This window comes from Stegodyphus dumicola, chromosome 2, assembly GCF_044657685.1.
Source record: "Stegodyphus dumicola isolate Sdum_Otavi_A_Nest chromosome 2, ASM4465768v1".
In the NCBI taxonomy this organism is placed as follows: Eukaryota; Metazoa; Arthropoda; class Arachnida; order Araneae; family Eresidae; genus Stegodyphus; species Stegodyphus dumicola.
The window spans coordinates 96,463,411-96,487,033 of record NC_140769.1 but is presented as its reverse complement, the minus strand read 5'-3'; the positions used below and the strand labels follow the sequence as shown (position 1 = coordinate 96,487,033).

At 34.9% G+C, this 23,623-nt stretch overlaps 1 protein-coding gene across 1 annotated transcript in view; it reads left to right on the top strand.

The window, feature by feature from the left end:
- Elk (Eag-like K[+] channel) overlaps positions 1-23,623 on the top strand; it is a 933,814-nt gene that overhangs the window by 889,422 nt on the left and 20,769 nt on the right. The window contains exon 18 of the mRNA XM_085810949.1: positions 6,037-6,099. Coding sequence (XP_085667075.1) covers positions 6,037-6,099 — 63 coding nt within the window. The remainder of the gene's footprint in view (positions 1-6,036; positions 6,100-23,623) is intronic.

Here is a 23,623-nt window from a genome sequence, read left to right as displayed (position 1 = left end):
GAGGATGATCAGAAGAATTTCTCTTTCAAAATTAAGGTTGATTAGTTTTGCAATGAGTCCCTCATGCCAGACGCGGTCGAAAGCTTTCGCTACGTCCAGCATGAGGCTAACAACATTCAATTTATTATGTAAAGCAGCTCCAGAATACTCCGTAATACGAAGAAGTTGTTTTGCAGTCGAGAGCTTCTCTCTAAAGCCAAACTGCTCTGGCGGAAGAAGTTGAAGATAATTTTTCATTCGGCTGAGAATAATTCTTTCAAATATTTTACTTAATACAGGCAGTAAACTAACGGGCCTGTATCCGTCAGCTTGTGAGTGGTTTTTTCCAGGTTTTGGTATTAAGATGACCTTAGCAGTTTTCCATAATTTGGGGAAGTATGAGGATGTAAGGCAAGCATTAAAAATACTTGCTATTATTCCGATAGTGTTTCTGGGAAGGCATTTCATAGCTTTATTTGTGATGCCATCTATTCCCGGTGCTTTCCTGGGATGAAGTTTCTTGATAATTTCTTTAATCTCAGCTGGGTTGGTGAATTTAATTAAGTTTCTAGCAGTGGGGGAATATAACCAGTCTTTGACATGTGTCAATTTGCTATGTTCAAAGTCCTTATTATTTGGCCATTCATTGGGTGTAAATTGTTCCTCTAGGTAGGTCGCAAACACATTTGCTTTATCCTGATGAGTGACTGCGAGAGCTTCATTATGGGTAAGAGGGCGATTAGTAGTACAGTGAGATTTAAGATTCTTAATTAAAGTCCATAATGACCCATCTCTAGTGTCAATATTAATTAATTTTTCGAACCGTAATTCTTCTCTATAATTTTTTATGTCTTTCTGAATTTCTTTATTAAGTTTATTGATTTCGCGTTTCATTCGTGGGTCCCAGGTCACGTGATAGGATTTTCTCATTCTGTTACGTTGTCTAATCTTGATGCGAATGTAATTAGGGAGTCGAAGGCTAATATCTTTAAGTGGTTTAGTGTCATTTGCTTCTGAAATATCACTTTTAATATTTTCAGTAAGTGCAGAAACCGCATTTTCAATTCCTTGCACTGTGTTAAGGTTATAGAGAGGAGTAATACGATCACTCATAAGATTTCCAAAAACATACCAGTCAGTAATTGTGTTAAGAGTACGAGCTTCAGTTTTAGTAATTCCCAGATAAGCGATAACGGGCAGGTGGTCAGATGAAAGTTCTTGAAGTACTTTAGTAGTAATAGGAATAGTACTGGTAGACAAAGCGATGTCTAATATATCAGAGTACTCGGGTCTATCTGGACGATAAGTATAATCATTTGGTGCATGAATTACAATAGGATTATTAAGTATGTAATTATATAAAATTTTGCCCTTTGCATTGGATCGTCGACAGTTCCAGGCAATATTCTTTGCATTTAAGTCTCCTGCAAGGACGGTCGGGATATCACTTGGCAAAAAAGCATTTAATAAGTTATCACTAAGCCACATTTAATCACATTTAATAAGCTATCACTAAGTTATTAGGCGGGTTGTATAGAGCACTGAAATAAATATTTTTAAAAACTGGTAGCGTCACACAAACTGTAACTAGTTCCCAGTTTAAGTCTCTGCTTTCCTTAATTAAACATGATTGTAACGTGCGTTTAACGTATATACAAACACCTCCACCACGGTGACTAATTCTATCACACCTGTAAAGTAAATAATTTGCAATCCTGAAACGGTGACACTGTTGCGCATGCGTTTCGGTAATCACAGCCATATCAATATCATGATACTGTAGAAAATTATGAAGTTCATATAAACGGTTCTGGAGGCCATTGGCATTCCAGATGACAAAACGGATGGGATTCACAGCATCCATGAGAGATACAGGGGCTAATCCAGAGCTTAAGGCTTCAGCGTATGATTTGTTTGTGATGATTCGATCTGTGAATGGTTTCGGTTGAGAGAAAGTTTTCGTCTTAGGAAAGCTTTCACATCCTCTGTAGTTTGCTGTGTGTCCTTCCATAAGGCAATTCGCACACTTTGGAGGAGTAGTTTTATCTTTTTTGCATGTGAAAGATTCATGCTCCTCACCGCAGCGAACACAGCGCGGGGCGTGATGAGAATTACTTTCAGAGTGGTGGAATCCTTGACAGCGAAAACACTGTAAGGGCCCAGCTCTTCCTTTATAACCTTCGACTTTGATTTTCATTCCAAGCACAAGATGTTCATGGAAGATGGCATTGCTTTTTTCCTCTCTTTTTAAAGTCACAAGGAACAGTGGTAAATTTATTATTTCTCCGTCACGGCGACGCTTCATTTGGTTGACTCTGATAACACTATATCCTTTTTCTCTGAGTTCTTCCTCTATATCTTCCGATTTCATATAAGATGGGAAGCTTCTGATGACTGCTTTTACATATCTGGTCTCTGGCAGCTCGTAACAATGATAAAACACACCTGTATATTTGAGTACTTTAATGATTTGGTGGTAGATGGTAGGATTGTGAGCATGTATTTTAATTCCTCCGCTAATAAGTTGTCCGTAGTAATCTCTGTTAATGGAGAGGTTATATCCGATTAATAAGGCTTTGAGGAACATGAAATGTTTCCTTTGGTCTTTAATTATTATCGGCAGTGTTCTTTTAAAAGGTGCTGCATCCAGATTGGCTGCGTCTTGAGCTGGAGATTCGTTAGGGACCGTTTCCATATTTTCGGAAGTTTCATTTGCAGTCGTCTCCGGAGGCAATATTCTCGACGAATCAGAATTATCCGAGGAGTTGGTTTTCCGGACGGGCTTTCTTAGACGTATAGTGGTGTCTCCTCTGGGTCCTGTATCAGAATCGCTGCTATCCTCGTCTACGGCTTTATATTTTTTGGAGCCTTTCTCATCAGAACGTGCTGGGCTGTTGGCTCTTCGAGAGTTAGGTTTGATCTGACCAAGAGTCGGAAATTCATCATCAAATATTTTAGCAGCACAGATATTAGGCTTCGGTGCAGCGGCGGTTCTTTTCTGGGTGATCTCATTTTCTATGAAAAGTTTTAGTCTTTGAAAAAATAGGTGATCCCTGGCATCTTCTTCACTAAGAGAACCATCTGCTTCCTCTATGCACTGCAGATTCGTAATTTCAGCGCTAATGAAATCAATCATACGTTCCATGATGAAACGATGAGCAAAACAGTCAGGTGAAATCAGAGTTTTGACGCTGAACCTATAATGAAGTAATACACAATAGTATTTTTATAAATTTATAGTCCTTGTCAAACAAAACAATTCAAAACTTGGCTAAAAACCCTAATCTAACTCAACGAACTGGTTTTTAACTGAACTCAACTACTACTACAGCAGCCTACCCAGAGATAAGCGGTTACAGAGGTCATATATATAACTTTATAACAGATCATGGTTTGACAAATCATAAACAAGACACAATAAATAACCAATCAAAAGTAACATAAAGAATGGGATTAAGTTTCAGAATAACTCGGACCTGGCTGAAAGCTAATGAATGTATCGGACGTGACAGAAAGCTACACTTCCTTTTAACCAGTAAGAATGCGTTTACAAATATCTCAATATAAATAGATGTTAGCATTAGTTTGATGAACTAAAAACTTCTTAAATAAACTACAACTAAAAGCCTAACTTAGTTTGCTGAAATCGATTTTATCATTAGTTAGCTGATTTTTATCACTTATAATGCATAATTAATTAATTAATCCTACAAACATTATACGGAAAATTAAGATGCAGTAAAATGTCAATCTACAAAAAGTGCAAATAAAAAATTTTAAATATTGAAAGTCTAAATTATTTAAATTCTGAAATATTTATAAATACCAACTGATTTTATGGTTCAAAGATATAAGTTGTTAAGGGAAAATTTCATTGAATTCCAGTCATGAAACTTTAGTTTGAAATAATAAATGTCACAGAGTTTTATAAAATATAAAAGTTTCAAAGAATTCACAGCATTTCCTTATTCAAATTACAATGCCAAATAAGGCATGTCTTGCTTGATTAGGGCAAGAAAGCTTCTTGATCTCTTTGGAAGTCATGTAATTTCTACATTTCGTTTGAAACTGCTCCAGTGTTTTTAAAATATTTTAAAACACTTTCTATAATATTTTCCATATTGATAAATTTCTCAGTATAAAACTATAAAAATTGTTTTCATCATCACAACAGTAAACCAAATCAGAAGTATAAAATATGTTGCATGCTGAGCATATTTGTTTTCCTGAACAAGCAATATTTAGCTGTTTGCAATATATAAAAACATGGATTAGCTACAAATGTTTCACAGTTATATGAGCCTTATTTTTAATCAAAATTGTGTAGTGCTCTATTATTTTAAATTACTGTTATTACAGATCTGGGTTTCAAATATAAAGCTATTAAATGCATTTGAAATGTTTTCATTTTTGAGAATGCACTCAAGAAAATTTTGCATCACTTTATGTTTTGATTGTGTTTTGGAAAATATCTCAGTGTACTTTTGTCGTTTTAGTGCATGGATTTAAGATATAGTATATTTAAATAGTTTAGTACCTTTAGGCTAGTGATATAACTTCCGCTTACATTTTTTAATCTTAGATTTCTGCTAGATACATGTTTTAGTAAATGTTTTCTGATATTATATGCATATTTTATCAGATCTACTGCAGTTAATTTTATTGACATTTCCAGAACATTTTTATGATATTTTTACTTTTAAACGAATTGTAGAAAACGTTTTATTTTGCGGTACCTTGTTAATTTGTTTTAGGCCATTGATCATTAGCATGTACTTTTATATGAAATATATTTTATTACTCAGTACTTTGTCAGTTAAAATACATTTATTTCAGTTGAATACTAACTCCCATTCATTAACTTTTCCCATTACATTAATTGCTAATATTTTTATGTTCAGAAGTACTGCATTTCTCTAGCCCACCAGCGGCCGAGCGTAAAGTCGCTGAAAACTAGTAGTTCGACCCGAGTTTCGAATCCTGCGAACGGGCTGGCTGCATGGGCATTTTCGTGTTTTCCCCATGTGTAACTTGTATACGAGTCAGCTTCCTTTAGAAAGTCTTTCACGAAGGCATCCTTACCCTCAGGCAGGCTTTGCGGTAATGAAAAGAAACAAAACTGCATTTCTTTAAGTTTTATCATATATTAATGGTACGGTTTTGTTTTCTAAATTCGAAAACTCGGCACGAGTGCTAAATAAGTTTCTTTGAACAAACTTATCAGCTTAAGACAAAAAAAAAAAAATCCTTACTTATTTATATTTTTATTATAATTTTAAGTCATTACTTCTTGCGTTATTATCAATCCATAAGATAACAATTTTTTGAATAAATTCAAGTGTATTTTAACCCATATGTTACCAACTATAATCGGGTATAAAAAAGCACGAAATTTAATCCCATAAATATTAATGTAAATTAAGCTAAATATAAAATTACCAGTTCTTAAAAAACATCTGACTGAAAAGAATATTGCAAACACATACATCGCATTTACAAATAATATGCAATAAAAATGACTTTATTTCTTATTAGCTAACTAAGCTTGAAAATAATTTCTGTCTTCTGGTTGACGCAATATATCAAATATGAAAGAAAATAATGAAATATATTTGATCTTAAATCTTAGAAGAAAGAAGCTTCCGGAATACTAATTTATTTGGAAGTAGATATTTATTTGAAACTAATTTTACAAACAAACGAAACAACCGACATTGAAACTCGGTAGTACTGAGTTTACCATCTTAAAACTTTCAAATAGTTTAAGAGACATTTATATTAATATGTTACCTGTGGAATAATGTTTCGGTATTTTTATATATTTTAGACGTAGAACTTTGCTACCTTTCTGTGTTTCTTATTCTCAATTACACAATTACTTTACTGCATTTATTCTGCATGGCTACTTCGCATTAGATATGGAATGAAATCTTTTGCCAGCCTTATAACACGCAGCTTTTGTTTCTCGCCTCACACCATCCGTACTCTATTCCTAATAAAAATTTTCTAAAAGTAACGTACACAGTTTCATCTTACACACCTAACATAATGTTACAGAAAGCAACCCTCCGCACTGGTGGATGGCTAGATACAGACATTTGGATGCATTTAACATGCAAGGTGAGTTTAAAATAAATGTAATATATACAAAAGTAATAAACGCTTTATTTAATGCAAAGTTCTCAAAGTAATGTTTAGGAAAACTGAACTTTCTTAATAATTTAAAACATTTCTAAATATTTGCTTACAAAACTTTTTAAACAATATTTCAGTAAGAATTTTCTCAATCTTCTTAAAGTTTTAGTGTTCAGCATTCTGATTTTTCTGTGAAATGCTTATTATTTTCATTGAAATAGTTACTTCGAAACTATTAAGTACATTTCATCACCTTAACTAATAAAACATTTTTTCAGCATGATTAAAAATCATCTGAATAAAATAATTATTTGTGCTTGACAAAAAATATTTGCCCAGTTTTAATATTGTAACACAATGTTAATTAGATATTATGAATTATAGAATTATATTTTGTTTCTAAAGAGTTATTATACATTTTGACATTTTATTATTTCAAAATTCTGAGTTCTGAAACTCTACCAGTTTTAAATTAAAAAATGTTATACTGTCCGCATTTTATCAAGGATTTTAAACAAATTCTTACATTGAATTGTTATGTCTTTTGTGACCTATGGTTATAATTAAGGCATTTGTGACCTATGGTTATAATTAAGGTATTTGTGATCTATGGTTATAATTAAGCTACTTGCAGACATCTCAGTTTGATTCTAATGGTCGCATATTATTGAAACTTTTCTGTATGTTTATTCAGAGCATGAGGAATATATTTCCGGAAACGACGAAGCCCATATTTTTTACATCAGAAGTTTTCAATAAGAAAATCATGCCAGTTATAAGAACGTTCTTCTTGTGTTTATAGGAGGAAATCCAGCAATTAATAAAGACTTTTTTTGATAATGGTTTCTTAATAGAAGTTAGAGCGTAGGCTGATGAAGTTATTTTTCACAACCTTAATAATATTGTAGCTGCTGAGAGATATAAAGTCTATCGAAAACAAACATGAGTAAACAAACACTAAACTTTAACATGTAATAATAAAAATGTTTATGTGCAATTGCTGCAAACGTCCTTGCTCGTTGCAGCACCAAACTTTTGTTACAAGCGCTAGATCTGTGAAATGGCCTCTTCCTTGCATGTTGTCACACATTTTATACTGGTGTTTATGTAAGATATGTGCGATCTAGCAATTAAAACCTCAACATTTTTCTTTTAAGTTGCGTGCTAATATTTCTCTTTGTTTGGGGGACAGAATGGCTTCTGAGACACCAGACACCTTGCCATGGAACATCCTATGGAAAGATGAGACTAGTTCTAATTTGGAACTGGTTGAACTGTCACATATAAGCTTATGTGGCACAAGGACAGACTTCAAATACCAGTACCATTACTGCATGCTATACCATCGGGATAGCCAACAAGGCAATCGCAATCGACCGCTCAATCGCGAAGCCCATTTTGATCGATGGCATACAATGTTAAAAACAGAAACCGATTACACGGCACGATAAATACAGAACCAAGCTTTTACTTACAATTAGAGCGGCGTTAGGGTTAGAGCGGTACAACGCACTAGAAATACAGATGTGAATGAGTTTTCAACTGCAATTATTACTCAGCACCCAGGCTTTTGTTAAGTACAGAAATCTGACAATATAGATATTTTGATACATTAATAGGTCGGCATCATCGTGAATTTTATCACGCTATTTTCGGGCCTCCAGTAATCCCCAGGTGGAGAAGCCACGCATAGAGTGTTACTTAAAGAAAATCCTTAAATGAAGAGAAAAATGAGGCCTTAGCCTCTTGGATTGACGAAGCAACCAAGATACTTGAAGATGATTTTTGGAAGTATGGGACCGAAACAAAATACTCAAGTATCACCTAATGTAGCAAATATATTGATTCTTGTTCGCATCTACTTAGCTATGTGAATCGGCATTTTCCTACTTGAAGTAAAAAAAGACTAAACAACATTCTAGAATATATTAATGACCCTCATACTGAAGACTCTTTAATATTATATTTGTCATGATATACATCTAATTATCATTCCTTGATTAAAAACATGCAAACTCAATTTTCTCATTAATTAAAAGTAATAAAATATTCTTTTTTATCTTACTCCTTAACGTTTTGCTAACATTGTCAAGTTTGCTTAAGTTTACCTGGATGTTAAATTTTAGTCCCTTAGCTGTTTGTTTTGTAACGTCGAATACGTTGTGACGTCGTGGATGCTTCAGTGGGAACGGAATCAACACTGATAGTGGTGATGCATCACTTTTTAATAACACAACATATCACAGATACAACATTAATACATTTAGAAAATTTTAGTAGATATCCGAGCTGGTGACACGATCAGAGACGTTAACGAAGATGGTACTCGTCATCACTCGACAAACAAAGTCTCCACACCTCAGCTAGCTGGCGGAGCTTCCCAAAACTCTTCTGACCGGCGTCTCACAGAAATCTCATCTCTTTACGCATGCGTATTCCTCAGTTAAGTCGTTGCCATTCACAGTTCTTTAAAATATGAATTAAAAATGAATTATAGTCCTCGTAGTGTGATCTCTAGTCGAGAGCATCATAGATCTTTCTAGTAGAGAGTTCAGGAGCGTTCTTTACAGACTAACTCCTTCCGCCTCCAGATTTTGTTTTCCTCGGACACAGAGGAAACAAAACGTTTTTTTAAGTTCCTACGGGATAAAATACAAGTTCAGACTGGCGTTCGCTACACACAAACACCTTCCGCCTCCAGTTTTTGTTTCTCCGGACACAGGAGAAGTAAACCTTCACAGTTCACAGTTTATGTTCTCAATAGATTGTTCAACATTTTACCAGTTAATTTTAAACCACACTGTTACAAAGGCTCTCCACTCTCATAACCAGGCCATCATAAAAAGAACACATTTAAAAATACATATACAATATATGCAAAACCAACACAAAAATTTTTGTCTTTAAGAATAAAGCTAACAATTTACTATGTAGTATGAAATTAAAAAAAAATACAATATACATAATCAAATAACAAGACAATTTAAAAGAATTGATAACTAGTCTATTTAACTGGCATGTACAGAGTTTAAACTTAAGCAGCCTACATTTAAGTTGTGACTTCCCTTTTTATGATGTATGGTAAAATTATAAGATTGCAAGGCTAAGGCCCAGCGTAACAATCGACCATTTCTACCTGCATTATTTTTTAGCCATACTAGGGGATTATGGTCCGTTTGAATTGAAAATTTAGTCTGCTCATCTAAATACCCTTTCAATTTTTTTATTCCATACAGAATTGCAGCACACTCTTTTTCAGTGGTGGAATACTTCCGCTCACTATCAGTAAATTTTTTACTGAGATACAATATGGGATGTTCTTCTCCTTTATCATCCTTCTGGGCTAAAACAACACCATATCCTTGATCTGATGCGTCTGTCTGTAGTATAAATGGTTTAGAAAAATCGGGTGCATGTAGCACAGGCCTACTAGATAGCTTTCTTTTAAAGATTTGAATGATTCATTACATTCATCATTCCAAACAGTTTTACCCCTTTTGTTATTCCCTTTTAACAAATCTGTCAAAGGTGCGGCTATAGCAGAAAACATAGGTAAATATTGTCTGTAGTATCCAGCTAACCCTAAGAAAGCTCTAATCTCAGTTTTAGTTGTGGGAACAGGAAAATTTTGAACCGCTTCGATTTTTAGTTCTGCTGGAGAACGTTTTCCTCGACCTACTATGTGACCGAGATATTGCACTTCTTCTTGTGCAAACTTGCACTTAGAGGGTTTAATAGTTAAATTGGCTTTTCTTATTCTTTCTAAAATTTCATGTAAATGTTGTAAATGTTCCTCCCACGTTTCAGAAGAAATAGCAATATCATCTAAATAAGGGGTCGCATATTTCTCACATCCGCACAATATTTCGCTCATCATTTTACTAAAATAATAAGGAGCATTTTTAAGCCCAAATGGCATTCGCAAAGGCCTATATACGCCAAAATTTGTAGCAAATGCAGCAATTTTCTGAGCCCTAGGGGTCAGCGGAATTTGCCAATAACCTTTAGTTAAGTCTATCAAGGTGATAAATTTGGCCGCTGCAACAGTTTCAACACGTTGCTCTATATTGGGGATCGGATAGAACTCAGTACGCGTTATTTCGTTTAACTTTCTGTAATCAATACACGGCCTAGGATCCCTACCTGGTGCTTCAACAAGGATCATGGGTGAAGTATACTCAGAGAGTCCTGGTTCAATAATCTTGTATTTTAACATTTTTTCAATCTCGACTTTAAGAATTTCGTTCTGTCGATTTGTCATTCTATAAGGCTTATGCTGTACGCGTTTGTCACTAATTAGTTCGATATCATGTTCGACTAAATTTGTTTTCCCTGGAATATTCGAAAATATAGCAGAAAACTTAACCAACAACTGTCCCAACTGCACGATTTGTTCATCACTAAGTCTTTCTTTAAGATTATCTTTTGCTATTATTTCATTAAAATCAAACACATTGGGGTCGGTTAACATATAAGGAAAATCCTCCTCTAATTCCGAGGGTTCAATTATCTCCTCGTTGTCAAGGAGCACCATATTCAAAAGTTCAGGTCTCTTATGATAAGGTTTTAACATATTGATGTGATACACTTTATTCCCTTCCTGATTCCCTTCAAAACTAACCCCATAGTTTGTTTCTGATAATCTTTTCTCTATTTTTCCCGGCCCTTTCCATTGAGGAGCGAGTTTATGGGGTTGGTTCACTGCTAATACTAATACAGAATCTCCTTGCTGGAATTCCCTTTTCACGGCATTTTTGTCATACCATTTCTACCTTTTGTCTCTCACCTCTTCCATTTTCTCTGTAGCTAATTCTCTACTTTTCATTAACCTATTGATTAATTCGAAAACATATTATATTATGGTATCTTCTTTTTCCTGAGGATCTAACCATTTCTCATACAATAATGCGACAGGTGTCCTGAGGTTGGTCCCGTACACTAATTCAGCTGGACTAAATCCTGTACTATCATGCGTTACTGTCCGCAGAGCAAAGAGAGCGGCAGGTACTTGTACTTCCCAATTTGGGGCAGCGTCAATACATAATACCTTTAAGACCCTTTTTATTGACCTATGGAACCGTTCTACAGGATTGCTCTGGGGGTCGTAAACCGAACTTCTGGAAATTTTTATACCAAACCTCTTCAAAAATTCAACGCTTAAGCGACTCATGAAAGATTTTCCTCGATCAGTTTGAACCTCCCTTGAAAAACCCATCCGACTAAATACCTGCACTTACAACAGATTTCGACGTTATATCCGGTACCGGGACGGCGTCAGGATATTTAGATGCTAAGCACATAACTGTAATAAGATATTTATTACCTTCAGTAGATGTAGGCATAGGCCCGCAAGCATCTACATTAACCTTACTAAAGACTTCAGATATCACAGGTACTATTACCAACGGTGCTTTCTTTTTGTCACTTGCTTTTCCTACACGTTGACAGGAGTCGCATGTTTTAACGAATTCCTCAATGTCTTTATAACAATTTGGCCAGAAAAAATGTCTTAGTAACCGGTCTTTTGTTTTCAGAACTCCTAAGTGACCTGAAGTTCCTTCATGACAAATTGCTTTAATTTGCTCTCTGAGGTTTTCTGGAACAACAATTAAATGTTCTCCTCCTCCTAACTTATTTACCTTCTTTTTTACTAAAACCCCATTTTTAATCCCATAACTTGTTTTACTTCCGCTTTTTACTAGTTCTAATAAAGGCGCAAGTTCTTTACTTTTTTGTTGTTCATCAATAAAAGTACTTGAGTCTATTTGAATCGCAGGACTTGTGGGGACACAAAGGTTGACAGGAGGCAATATCTCTCCGTTTTCTGACCTCTCATGAGCATCGTCCTCCTCTTCCAATTCTAACTCATTCTGCTCAGAATTTTGATTCGTCTCACATAAATTTTCCGCTTCCTTTAATTGGCGTGCTTGAGATCGAGTAACGACCGCATTAACATTACCGACATACGACGAATAATTTTTCTCAGTTCCCTGAGAAGAGCCGCTGTCTGGTTGCCTAATATATATCGTCCTTGGTCTAAGTGGACTCCTATAACAGCTGCTTTGGTGGTTACTGTACACAAATCGCATTCAATATCTACTTCAGCAACAGGTAAACAAGTCATATGATCATCCAACAAATGTCGAACCCACACATGTTCCCCCTTCATTCTATCTCTGTCTACATATTTCTGACAAATAATATCTACCGTTGCTCCTGTATCTCTTAGTATAGGTACTTCAAAACCATTTCCTCTTCCATTTAACGTATAGGGATCTAATAGATTCTTCTCTGATCTCCCGCTTATCCGATACAAATCTGCCTTTTGGGTTTTAAAATTAGGGCACTGAGGACGTAAATGGTCAAAAGATCCACATTCATAGCACTGGAGTCTTTTTTTCCTATCAAAATTCGAGTCTGACTCTTTCCCAACATTGCGTGCATCATCATCCTTTATAAATTGTGTACCTTGAGGGTTTTTTCTATTTTTGAAAACTTTACCAGTGGACTATGGAAATTTCCTGTTATGTTTTACCACCAATCCTCGAATTCCATATCACAGATTATGTTCTTACTGCATTAATATAAATATTAACAAGACATAGTGCACAATAAAAATTAAGCTTTATTTAGGAATATCGCGCATACTCCCCGACAGCCTGCCTGTTTCGCTCTGCTCGCTAATCGTAAGAAACTTCTCCTCTAGGGTTGCCACACTTATCGGAGGGCGCAAGGCGCGCTCCTTATCGCCATCACCACAGAGTTTCCCCCCAGTTCCTTTAATGGCTATTCAAAGGAACGACATAGGTTATGAAATTATCTCAGAGTATCCGTACTGTCGGGTATTTTTACATGATTACAAAATTAAAATATAAAATTAGAAAAGATCAAAATGAAATTCAATATATAACAAGGTATTGACACATATAATAAACATGAAATAAGAAATATGTTAAGATATGAATTTTAAAAAAAATGTTTTAAATTGTTATGTAAGAAGCAAGTTTCTTAGGGAAGTGAACATGTCTTCCCGATCTGGTGACAGTTTGTGTCTTAGAGAGTTCGTTTGCAGATTTATTCTGCTGAACTGTCTTTAAGTCTTTATTTGTTTTCAGTTCAGGCAAATTAGAATCCGAAAGCAAATAGGCTGTTTTCAGACGGTCTATAGACACAGTAGATTTCAGACCGTTAATATCAATTGTGAAAGTTTTGTTCGTTCTAGAAAGAACTTTATGCGGACCTGTATATGGTTGGCACAGAGGTGGCTTTACTCGATCGACATGTAAGTATACATGCGTACACGACTTTAAGGTAGCACTTACGTAACATTTTTCTTGGCAATGTGCAGATGTTGCTATTGGATTCAATTGTTGCATTCTATGCCTAAGATTCGTGATAAATTGTGTGTCATACGGAGATATCTTAGATGACGTTATCATATCACTAGGCAGCTTGAGAGTTGTGCCGTACACCAGTTCAGCACAAGATGACTGTAGATCTTCCTTTACGGCTGTCCGAATACCAAGCATAACAACTGGTAGTGTTTCAGTCCAGTTATTGGTCTCGTGAGCCTTGAGAGAAGATTTTAAATGTCGATGAAATCGTTCAACAATGCCGTTTGACATTGGATGATAGGCTGTTGTTGTGATTCTGTTCGTACCCAAAATGCGCGCGAATTCTGCAAAAAGTGCGGATCTCATTTGAGAACCTTGGTCTGTTGTTATGATCGATGGGCAGCCAAAACGAGATATCCAACAGTTGAAGATGGCTCTGCAAATGGTTTCCGTTTTCATATCCGGGATGGGAATGGCTTCAGGCCATCTGGAGAATCTATCTATTAGAGTCAAAAGGTACACGTTGCCTTCTGATGGAGGTAACGGTCCAACGATATCCATATGGATTTCTGAAAAACGTGCATCAGGAAAAGAGAATGTGCCCAGTGGTGCTTTAGTATGCCTAGTAATTTTCGATTTTTGGCAAGATTCACAGGATTTCACCCAATTTTTGATATGACGTTTCATATCGGGCCATACATAACGAGAACAAATAAGCTTCGTAGTAGCTGCAATTCCTGGATGTGACAGATTATGCAGATGATTAAAGATGAGTCTGCGAAAGGAATTCGGAACAAATGGACGAGGAATGTCTGTTGATATGTCACAAAGAATATTACCATCAGAATATTGGCACGGTTTAAATTCCAGTTTCAAAGATGATGTGTTGTTTTTGAGAAGGTCTTGTACCTCCGGATCATGCCTTTGAGCTTCCGAAAATTTTTTAAAATCCAAAAATGGAGATTTTGTTATGGAATCAATTTCGATTCTTGAAAGAGCGTCAGCAACGACGTTTTTTGAACCTTGCACATGCCTAATATCAGTAGAGTACTGAGAAATAAAATCTAAATGGCGCAATTGTCGAGGTGAACATTTATGAGGGTTCTGTTTAAAAGCGTATATTAACGGTTTTTGATCCGTATAAATTATAAAATTTCTGCCCTCTAACATGTGTCGGAATTTCTTAATTGCAGAATAAATAGAAAATAATTCCCTATCGTACGCGGACCATTTCTGTTGACTTTTACTGAGTTTCATAGAGAAAAATGCTATAGGTTCCCATGTTTGTTGAGACAACTGCATAAGTGTGCCGCCTATTGCGACGTCTGAGGCATCTACCCAGATGCTTAGCTGGGCCCCGGGAATAGGGTGTCTCAAAAGGGTAGCCTGAGCAATGGCATTTTTGGTAGCAATAAAGGCTTGTTCAGCATTCTCGTTCCAATTTAATTGTGGGGATGAATCCTGAACACGCGAACGAGATTTCTTTTTATTCATATAGCCTTCTAACAATTTTATTAAAGGAGAAAGAATATGTGCTGCTTTAGGTATGAAACATCTGTAAAAGTTAAACATGCCTAAAAATCGGCGAAGCTGAGTGAGAGTGGTAGGTTGAGGAAAATCTAAAATACATTTGACTTTGTCAGGAAGAGGTTCAATTCCGTTTTCACTAAGGTGAAAACCTAAGAAATCAATAGATGTTTGACCAAAGGTGCATTTTGAAACATTTATGCAAAGTCCATATTCCTGAAGTTTGGAAAATAAAGCTTTCAAATGCCTGCAATGTTCCTCAGAATCTTTAGAGGCTATGAGCAAGTCATCGACAAAAGCGTAAACGCCTTCTAAATCCCGCGTGACTTCATCTATAAAACGTTGAAAAGTCGCAGATGCATTGCATAAGCCGAATTGCATACGGGTACTTTCGAATAAACCGAATGGTGTGCATATGGCGGTTTTGTGGATGTCGGCTGGGTTAATTGGTATTTGATGGTATGCCTTAATCAGGTCGACATGACTAAAAATTTTAGTACCGTGCAATGCAGCAGTAAAATCGGCTAAGCATGGAATAGGGTATTTGTCTTTTATCGTTTGAGCGTTCAAGGCTCGATAATCTCCTACAGGTCTCCATTCCAGACTTCCCTTTTTTGGAACCATGTGAAGTGGGGATGCATAATTGCTGCTCGAAGGTCTCAAATGCCCCAATTGCATCATAGTTTGAAATTCTTGTTTTGCTATTTTTAAGCGATCTGGAGCTAACCGACGAGGTTTTGCAGCCACAGGTGGACCTTTAGTTATGATATAATGAACGGTGTTGTGTTTAACAGGTTGGTTAGGATCTGGTAATCTAGTAACTGAAGGAAATTCTTTTAAAATTTTGTGATATGGTGTATCATTAAATACAGATTTTACTGAATAAATGCTTGCATTTTTCACGCAACCGACGGTTTTAAAATGCGTTTTTAAATCTTTGAGACATTTGTTTCTGACATCAGGCACCAATTCAAAGAAATGGAGAAAATCTGCTCCAAGAATGGGTGTACTAACATTTGCTATAAGAAAAGTCCATGTAAACTGTCGTCTTAATTTGAAATCCAAAGAAAGTGTTTTTTGACCATAAACATGAATAGTAGAAGAATTAGCAGCGAAAAGTGTTTGTTGGGACGAATTCCGTTTTTGAGAATTATTTGCTGGAAGTAAGGACACGTCAGAGCCGGTATCGACCAAGAATGAAAGGTTTGTTCTACGGTCACGAACGAACAGGCGACGTGAAACTTGAGGCAAAGAATAAGTCGCCTCTATTCTTTGCTGGTTTCGTTTCCCTGCCATGAACAAGGTTTTGTACATTTGTCATCTCTACACTTTTTCCCAAAACGTCTATGATACCAGCAAACAGAATAATCTCTCCTTTTGGAATTGCTTCTTTCCTTATTGCGATCTCCGCGATTTGGCGAGCGACCACGAGAAAGAGAAATGCGATCAATACGTTTGTTTAATTTTTCTATTTGTTTAAATAATTTATCCTCAAGAGACTGATCGACTGTGCGAGAAACGGCACAAGTCCCTGGGGTTGGATTTACTTCTAAAATTCTGTCGGCAATTTCTGCAGCTTTATCTACAGTTAAATTGGAAACCGCTGCCAAAATAGACTGAACAGTCGAAGGCAAACGTTGAAGGAATAATTCTAACATTAAGTTATCAGGAACATTTAAAGATTCTGCTCGACGCTTCATATTTCTAAGCAAATCGGAAGGTTTTCGAGAACCTAATTCTTCTCCAGATAATAATTGGCGAATTTCTTGCTGAGAAGATTCTCCTGAACGATTTATTAACTCAGTTTTAAGCTTTGCATATGGATCAATAGGGTCTGGTTTCATAAGTAAATCCCGTACTAGTGATGCGATATCTGGAGGAAGATGAGAAACTACATAATTATATTTATTAATGGATTCTGTGATAGGTTTTGGGGTGGCAAGAGCAAAGGTACTTTCACACATAATAAACCATAAAGATGGGTCTGATCGGTTATAAACCGGAATTTGGACGGCATGAACATCAGACATTGTGCAAGGTTTTTAAGCCAAAATAAAAGCAAAAATTTTACTAAAGAAAATGAAATTAAATGATAAGTAGAAAACAGAATTATAAAATGATCTATAATTACTACTCATCTGTGATCCGGAGGACGAAAACCGATGTAATCCATTACTTCTGGTTTGGAGATCTTGAGTGATGGCTTGTAGTCAAAACCGAAAGTGCTTGAGAACTGTTCATACGATTTAACACAGTCCGGGTTACCATTATGGAAATTTCCTGTTATGTTTTACCACCAATCCTCGAATTCCATATCACAGATTATGTTCTTACTGCATTAATATAAATATTAACAAGACATAGTGCACAATAAAAATTAAGCTTTATTTAGGAACATCGCGCATACTCCCCGACAGCCTGCCTGTTTCGCTCTGCTCGCTAATCGTAAGAAACTTCTCCTCTAGGGTTGCCACACTTATCGGAGGGCGCAAGGGGCGCTCCTTATCGCCATCACCACAGGACTGAAAAACACCCATTTGTCTACCTGATATTTTCGTTTTCATTTCACCCAATTTCGTTTTCCCAACCATCGTCTTTTTCGCATCTTCAAATTCCTCTATTTTACCCACCAACAGTTTTGGTGAAGTGATCGTAGCCCATTCATCTATAAAATGTTCCTTAAACTCATTAGGCGTGCGCCTTTTAATCTGATCTACCAACATTAAATCCTTGAGTTGCTCAAATGTTTCGATTTTTAATCCCTAAGCCACCCATCTAAAAATGTCTTAATTTCGTGATAAAAATCGTACCACGTAGAATCCGGATTTTTTTTAGTCTTAACAAGAAGTTGCCTAAACTTCTCCGCACTTAACTTAAATCTTTTAAGTAGTAATTCTTTAATATGTTGGTACTCTAGCCTGTTCTTCAGCCTCCTTAGCAATTATATTATTTACCTCAACCGGAAGGACACCAATGAGATATGACACCCATTGATCCGTGGGCAATTTTAGAACTTTAGCTTGCCTCTCAAAAAGTCCTAAGAATAAACTGATATCATCAGTCTTTAAATTAAACTTGGGCATTAGTTTCTGAAAATTCTGATTAAATACGGTTTCACCTCCAGGTTTAGCAGATTCGGTGTTCTGTTTTGCTTTAAGGCATTCTAGTTCTAACTATTGCTTTTCAATTTCTTTTTTTTTGTTGTAGTATCTGAAATTCCCTCTCCCTTGCTTCCTGTTCTAACTGTAATTCTTTCGCTCTTGTTTGCTTCTCTAAGTTTTCCTTTTCTATCCTATCAGTCATATTACTTTCTAACAAATTTTTAACAAATTCTTCCTCATAATTTTTACTATTCGTTATTAATTGTTTTAAATCTATCACTTTCATATCTTCTAAAGCTATTTCCCCAAGTTCTGAAGCGACAAGGAATAGATCCCTTTTCTTAGCTTTCCCCAAAAATGCCATTTTCGCAAAAGTAATTATTCAAAACAACATAAGAACTCAAATAGTTATTCGCAAATAATACACATAAAAATATATCAGAGATATAAAAAAACACTAACTTTTCTTCTTTCTTACAAAATTAGGCAAATAAAAATAAAAGGTTAATAAAAGCATTAATCATTTTGGATTTATTTCCATTCAAACATAAAACGAATAAACAATCTTACTGAATACTTCGTATAAAAAAAATAATAACAAATTCTTTTCATTTAGTACAGCCAGACAGAAAAAAAACCAGAGTGGCGCCAATAAATATAAACACCTTTAATTAACTATCGTTTTCATGACAGCCACTTCCGTTAGCAACCACATGGCCAACGCAAATACTACGTAAATTCGATAGGCGCAGGTTTAAATCAGAACACTATTAGAACATTTCTTTACTGCTCAAAGTTTTAATTTTTATACAATGAAATGATAAAAATTTAACATTCTACTTATCCGAAAAAACACTGGTTAAAATACAGCACTGGTGTGCTTTCATGAGAAAACCAAAGTAACAAGTTTTTTTAATACATTCAACAACTTATTTCTTTCACAAGAATTTAACATACATTTTCTTCTAATGACTTAGAAATGAAAATTGCAATATTGCACTGATGTGCTTTCACATATACACAAAATAAACAGTTCAGATTCTATCACACCAATTTATAACGAAATGTTAAACATAAATACACTGATGTGCTGTTTATTTACGGGAATGGATTTTCCCCATTATCATACTAAAAAATATCTCGTTAGATATATAAATGCAACACTTTGATTGTTTTAAAAAACCTTATGCACTGACGTGCTATAAAATGCACTGATGTGCTACGTGTTAATGGGAAAATGTTTTCCCGAATATACCACAAAAGGAAAATATCTTGTTAGATATACTATAAACCAAACACATTGAGTGTTTAAAACTCTTATGCACTGATGTGCTACTTCTGCTTTGTGAATTGATTTCCCGAATAAGTAATAAATAACTACATTATACACTTCAAGCCTGGAAATGAATATTGTGGAGAACACATACCTGGTCTCTTGTCACACAAATCTCGGTTGGAACCTCCAATTTTTATTTTCTTTTCGTTTGTGACGTCGTGGATGCTTCAGTGGGAACGGAATCAAGGATTTTCATCCGCAGAGAACCCGTTGGCGCTTCGGGAAAGAACCCGTTCGCGCCGTTGCAATTTTTACTCGCCAAGGGATGAGCCGAGCCGTAAACGTGATTTTTAGAGCATGTAAATTCAAGTTAGCAGACAAAACAAAATATTAAGCATATGGTAGTAAAAATTCACAGATAATAAGCATGTAGATGTAAAACTAACCGGTTAAACGTGATATACGAAAAATAAAGCTGTATTTTTCATAATATATTTCACAATACAAATAACCTTCAACAGTAATCTAATTTTTTTTTTTCAGTAGCATTGTTGAAAAAACTAAAACTTTATACATTTTATTATTTTTCAAGACTAATTTGAACTGTATTCCTTACACCAGCTGTGTTTTGCTAATTTTGATGATCATGGGGATGCATCAAACTACTCTGTCATCTTAGATAATCAATATTTTTTATTTCAATTTAATCAGCTATTTATGTCACACCTGCCATCCTCGGAAAGGTTATTGTTAGAAAAGCATTAACAATACAGTATCTTGTTAAATTTTACGCCATAAAAATTGGAGCCGTGAACCGGCATCTATCGACGAAAACTTCTTTAATTATAACGAAAATATTTCTATCTATTCGTTGTTAAAAAATTCAGAAAAATAACGTGGAAAATCAGAAAAAATAATAATAAATAAGAGAAGAAGAATATAAAAATCCAAATGCGAACAACGACAGTGATAATTCAACAAAATGAACGCAAGACGAATGGTTGCAACCTTCAAACAAGCGAATACGATGATCCGATAGGTTACCAGGTTTGAACTATTATCGCCAAAGTTGGCGATGTTTACATTTACCGGGTTCTCTGCGGAAGTGCTTCCGGAATCAACACTGATAGTGGTGATTCATCACTTTTTAATAACACAAGATATCACAGATACAACATTAATACATTTAGAAAACTTTAGTAGATATCCGAGCTGGTGACACGATCAGAGACGTTAACGAAGATGGTACTCGTCATCACTCGACAAACAAAGTCTCCACACCTCAGCTCGCTGGCGGAGCTTCCCAAAACTCTTCTGACCGGCATCTCACAGAAATCTCATCTCTTTACGCATGCGTATTCCTCAGTTAAGTCGTTGCCATTCACAGTTCTTTAAAATATGAATTAAAAATGAATTATAGTCCTCGTAGTGTGATCTCTAGTCGAGGGCATCATAGATCTTTCTAGTAGAGAGTTCAGGAGCGTTCTTTACAACGTGTATAATAATAATTTAACATATTAAGTACTTATTACCCCTCTCGCCTTCTTTAAAATACGCCTATGACAAAGAATCGATCTCAATGCGTTTCCTAGACCAAAGTAGATCTTTTGTGCACAAAAATTTTCCACCTCTGCTGTAGATTGATTACTTGACAAAATAGAAAATATTGGCAATTTCGAAAAAATACTTGTTGCTTGAAAAAATACTTGTTGTTAAAGACTTGCAATCAAGCATTTACTCCACAGTGTGAAGTAAATGCTTGATTGCAAGTCTCCATTCGGTGTTGGTTTACCATTTAGTAATATAAAAAGCATTTTTATTCTATCATAGGGCTTGCCATTTCAAACAGTTCATTTTCAGTAGCAGATATTTTGTATCTTTAGTTCTTGGAGACTTTTTCTTAGCCTATCATTGCTGCTGAACTTGAAAAAATATTTCAAGTATTAAACTGAAATCTATATATCAAGACCAAATCGCAATTCCTTTCTAGTCACGTTATTTTTGAATTTTTAGATATCTGTTTCTTGACTTTCTGGAACTTTAATGATGAGCTTTTCGAAATATTAGACTGTAATCTGAAATTTTCGAACTGCATTACTTTAGCGAATATTGCATACAAATAATATTCCAAATTAACAACCGACTGTAACAGATGGATATTTTTATTTAGTTGTGAACATTTTGATGGCATCTTATTTACCATGCATTACAGCGTGAAAAAATACTAAAGTACGGCTAATGTTGAAGATCGTCAATTTTGATTACCAAAAAGGCCAGAAAGTTGGAAATTACAGCTGGATATGAATTAAAATTACAGCGGCGATAATCGTAAGACCACTTTTACCTCTGCTTCTTGAGAAAAGACGAATGAATATTTATCTAATATCACATCTTTTAATCATATTCATTCATATAAAATAAATTTAGATCACTGAGTGAGTTCTTGTAAAAAGATATACATTTTTTAAATGATGTTGGTGCATTCTCTAAGTAATCTGTTTTCTGAATTTGAACCTCATCCTTTCCTCAGAGCAAATTTTTACAGTTATTATCAAATCCTTTTCAAGATTTGTCTCCTACCGAAATGTTTAATGTTGGTTGCTGCACGTATTTTTTAACTGGTGCTAAAACTTGCTTACATACACATTTTAAATGAGACTAATTTTGAGTACCACGTCCCGAAGCAGATTTTATGATTAATCATGAACATGTTTAGTCCAAAATGACGTTGTTCCGAATGAGCTTAGTCTCGAAAGAAATTTTGCCTTTTTCACTATAAACTTCTGTATAACTTTTCGTTTTGTTGTCACCAAATATTATCGCCCTGTATTATTTTAAACATATTAAATAATGAATAATCTGCGTGTATGTATGAATGTTCCTCGCATTGTGAAACCTCGATGGTATCTATAGCTATTAGAACTTGAATAATGTAGTCCTCCACCGAACAAGTAAACCTGAATTTTGAATTTCGAGTTATAATAAAAAGTATTTTTATTGGCAAACTCAACGATTTGAAAGCAAGCGGCAGCAACACTATAGAAATACATTTTCATCTCTAGCGTGTGAGACTATATCGGATATTCTGAAGATATACTGTTTTTAAATTCTTTTGTTATTTGGAAGTTGAATTGAATTTTATGTGGCGTGAAAGGGAAGAACATGATATTTAACTAATAAATTTAATACAAAACAGTAGTAACAAAAAGAGAAAAATGTTTTGGAACCATTTTACTAAGAAAGCTTAACATTGATATGATGAAGAGAAAAAGAGAAAAGACTGAAAAAAATGTAGAAAAATGTATATCAGTACTCAACTATTGCGAAAGGTGGTTCTAATTCTAAATGAAGTGAAATATTTCAACAATCTACAAAAATAATCATTTTATTTACAAAGCAACTTTGGTTGCATCGAAGGTTCACTGCTAACTAACTGCGTCGCAAACTAAAAACTAACATTCCTTTTCAGAAGCGAAGCGCCCTCTAACGGCGATACATAAATCATTTGGGGGATTTTTCCACACTCCCCACCTGATAATTTCTGCAAAAATTATCACTATTTCAGCATACAAATAATAAAATATAAGAAAGCAACTTACATATCAAATACATTCAACTGATGTAAATATAAACTGCAAAAGGAAATTCTATAAAATAAACAAATATAGTTAACTGCATCAACTCAAATGTTACTCAATACGTAAATATTAATTCAAATTACAAACAGTAAATTATTAGTAATAACTAAACTAATTATCTAAAATTAATGTTAGTGAATATGAAATACAAGAAGTAAAATTAAAAGGTTACAAATTTAGTTCATTTTCAGTCTGATAGTTCAAGGGGGTATATCAATTGCACAGGTCTCTTAAGGTCCCCTTTTTTAGTTTTTACCACACATGATCGTACAAGACCATCACGTCCTTTGAAGACTTGAATTACTCGACCTAAATCCCAGAGGAACTTAGATTTAGTTGTTCTTTCAAGTAAAACTATATCACCAATTTTAAGATTTTTCTTGGCTTCTGGTGTACCGAAGAAGTGAGCATTTCTTAACTCAAGGAGATACTGATTTTTCCATTTTTTCCAGAACTGTTTTATAAGTGTTGTCTGATATTCTTTTCGTTTTATTAGACTCTTTCTTGTTGGAGAGTTATTCAGGATCTCAGCAAAGTTGTATGGATATTCATCCTTATGTCCGATCAATAGAAAATCAGCCGGTGCAAGCGGTTCAGGTTCATGTAAATCGTTGTAAACGTAGGTCAAAGGAC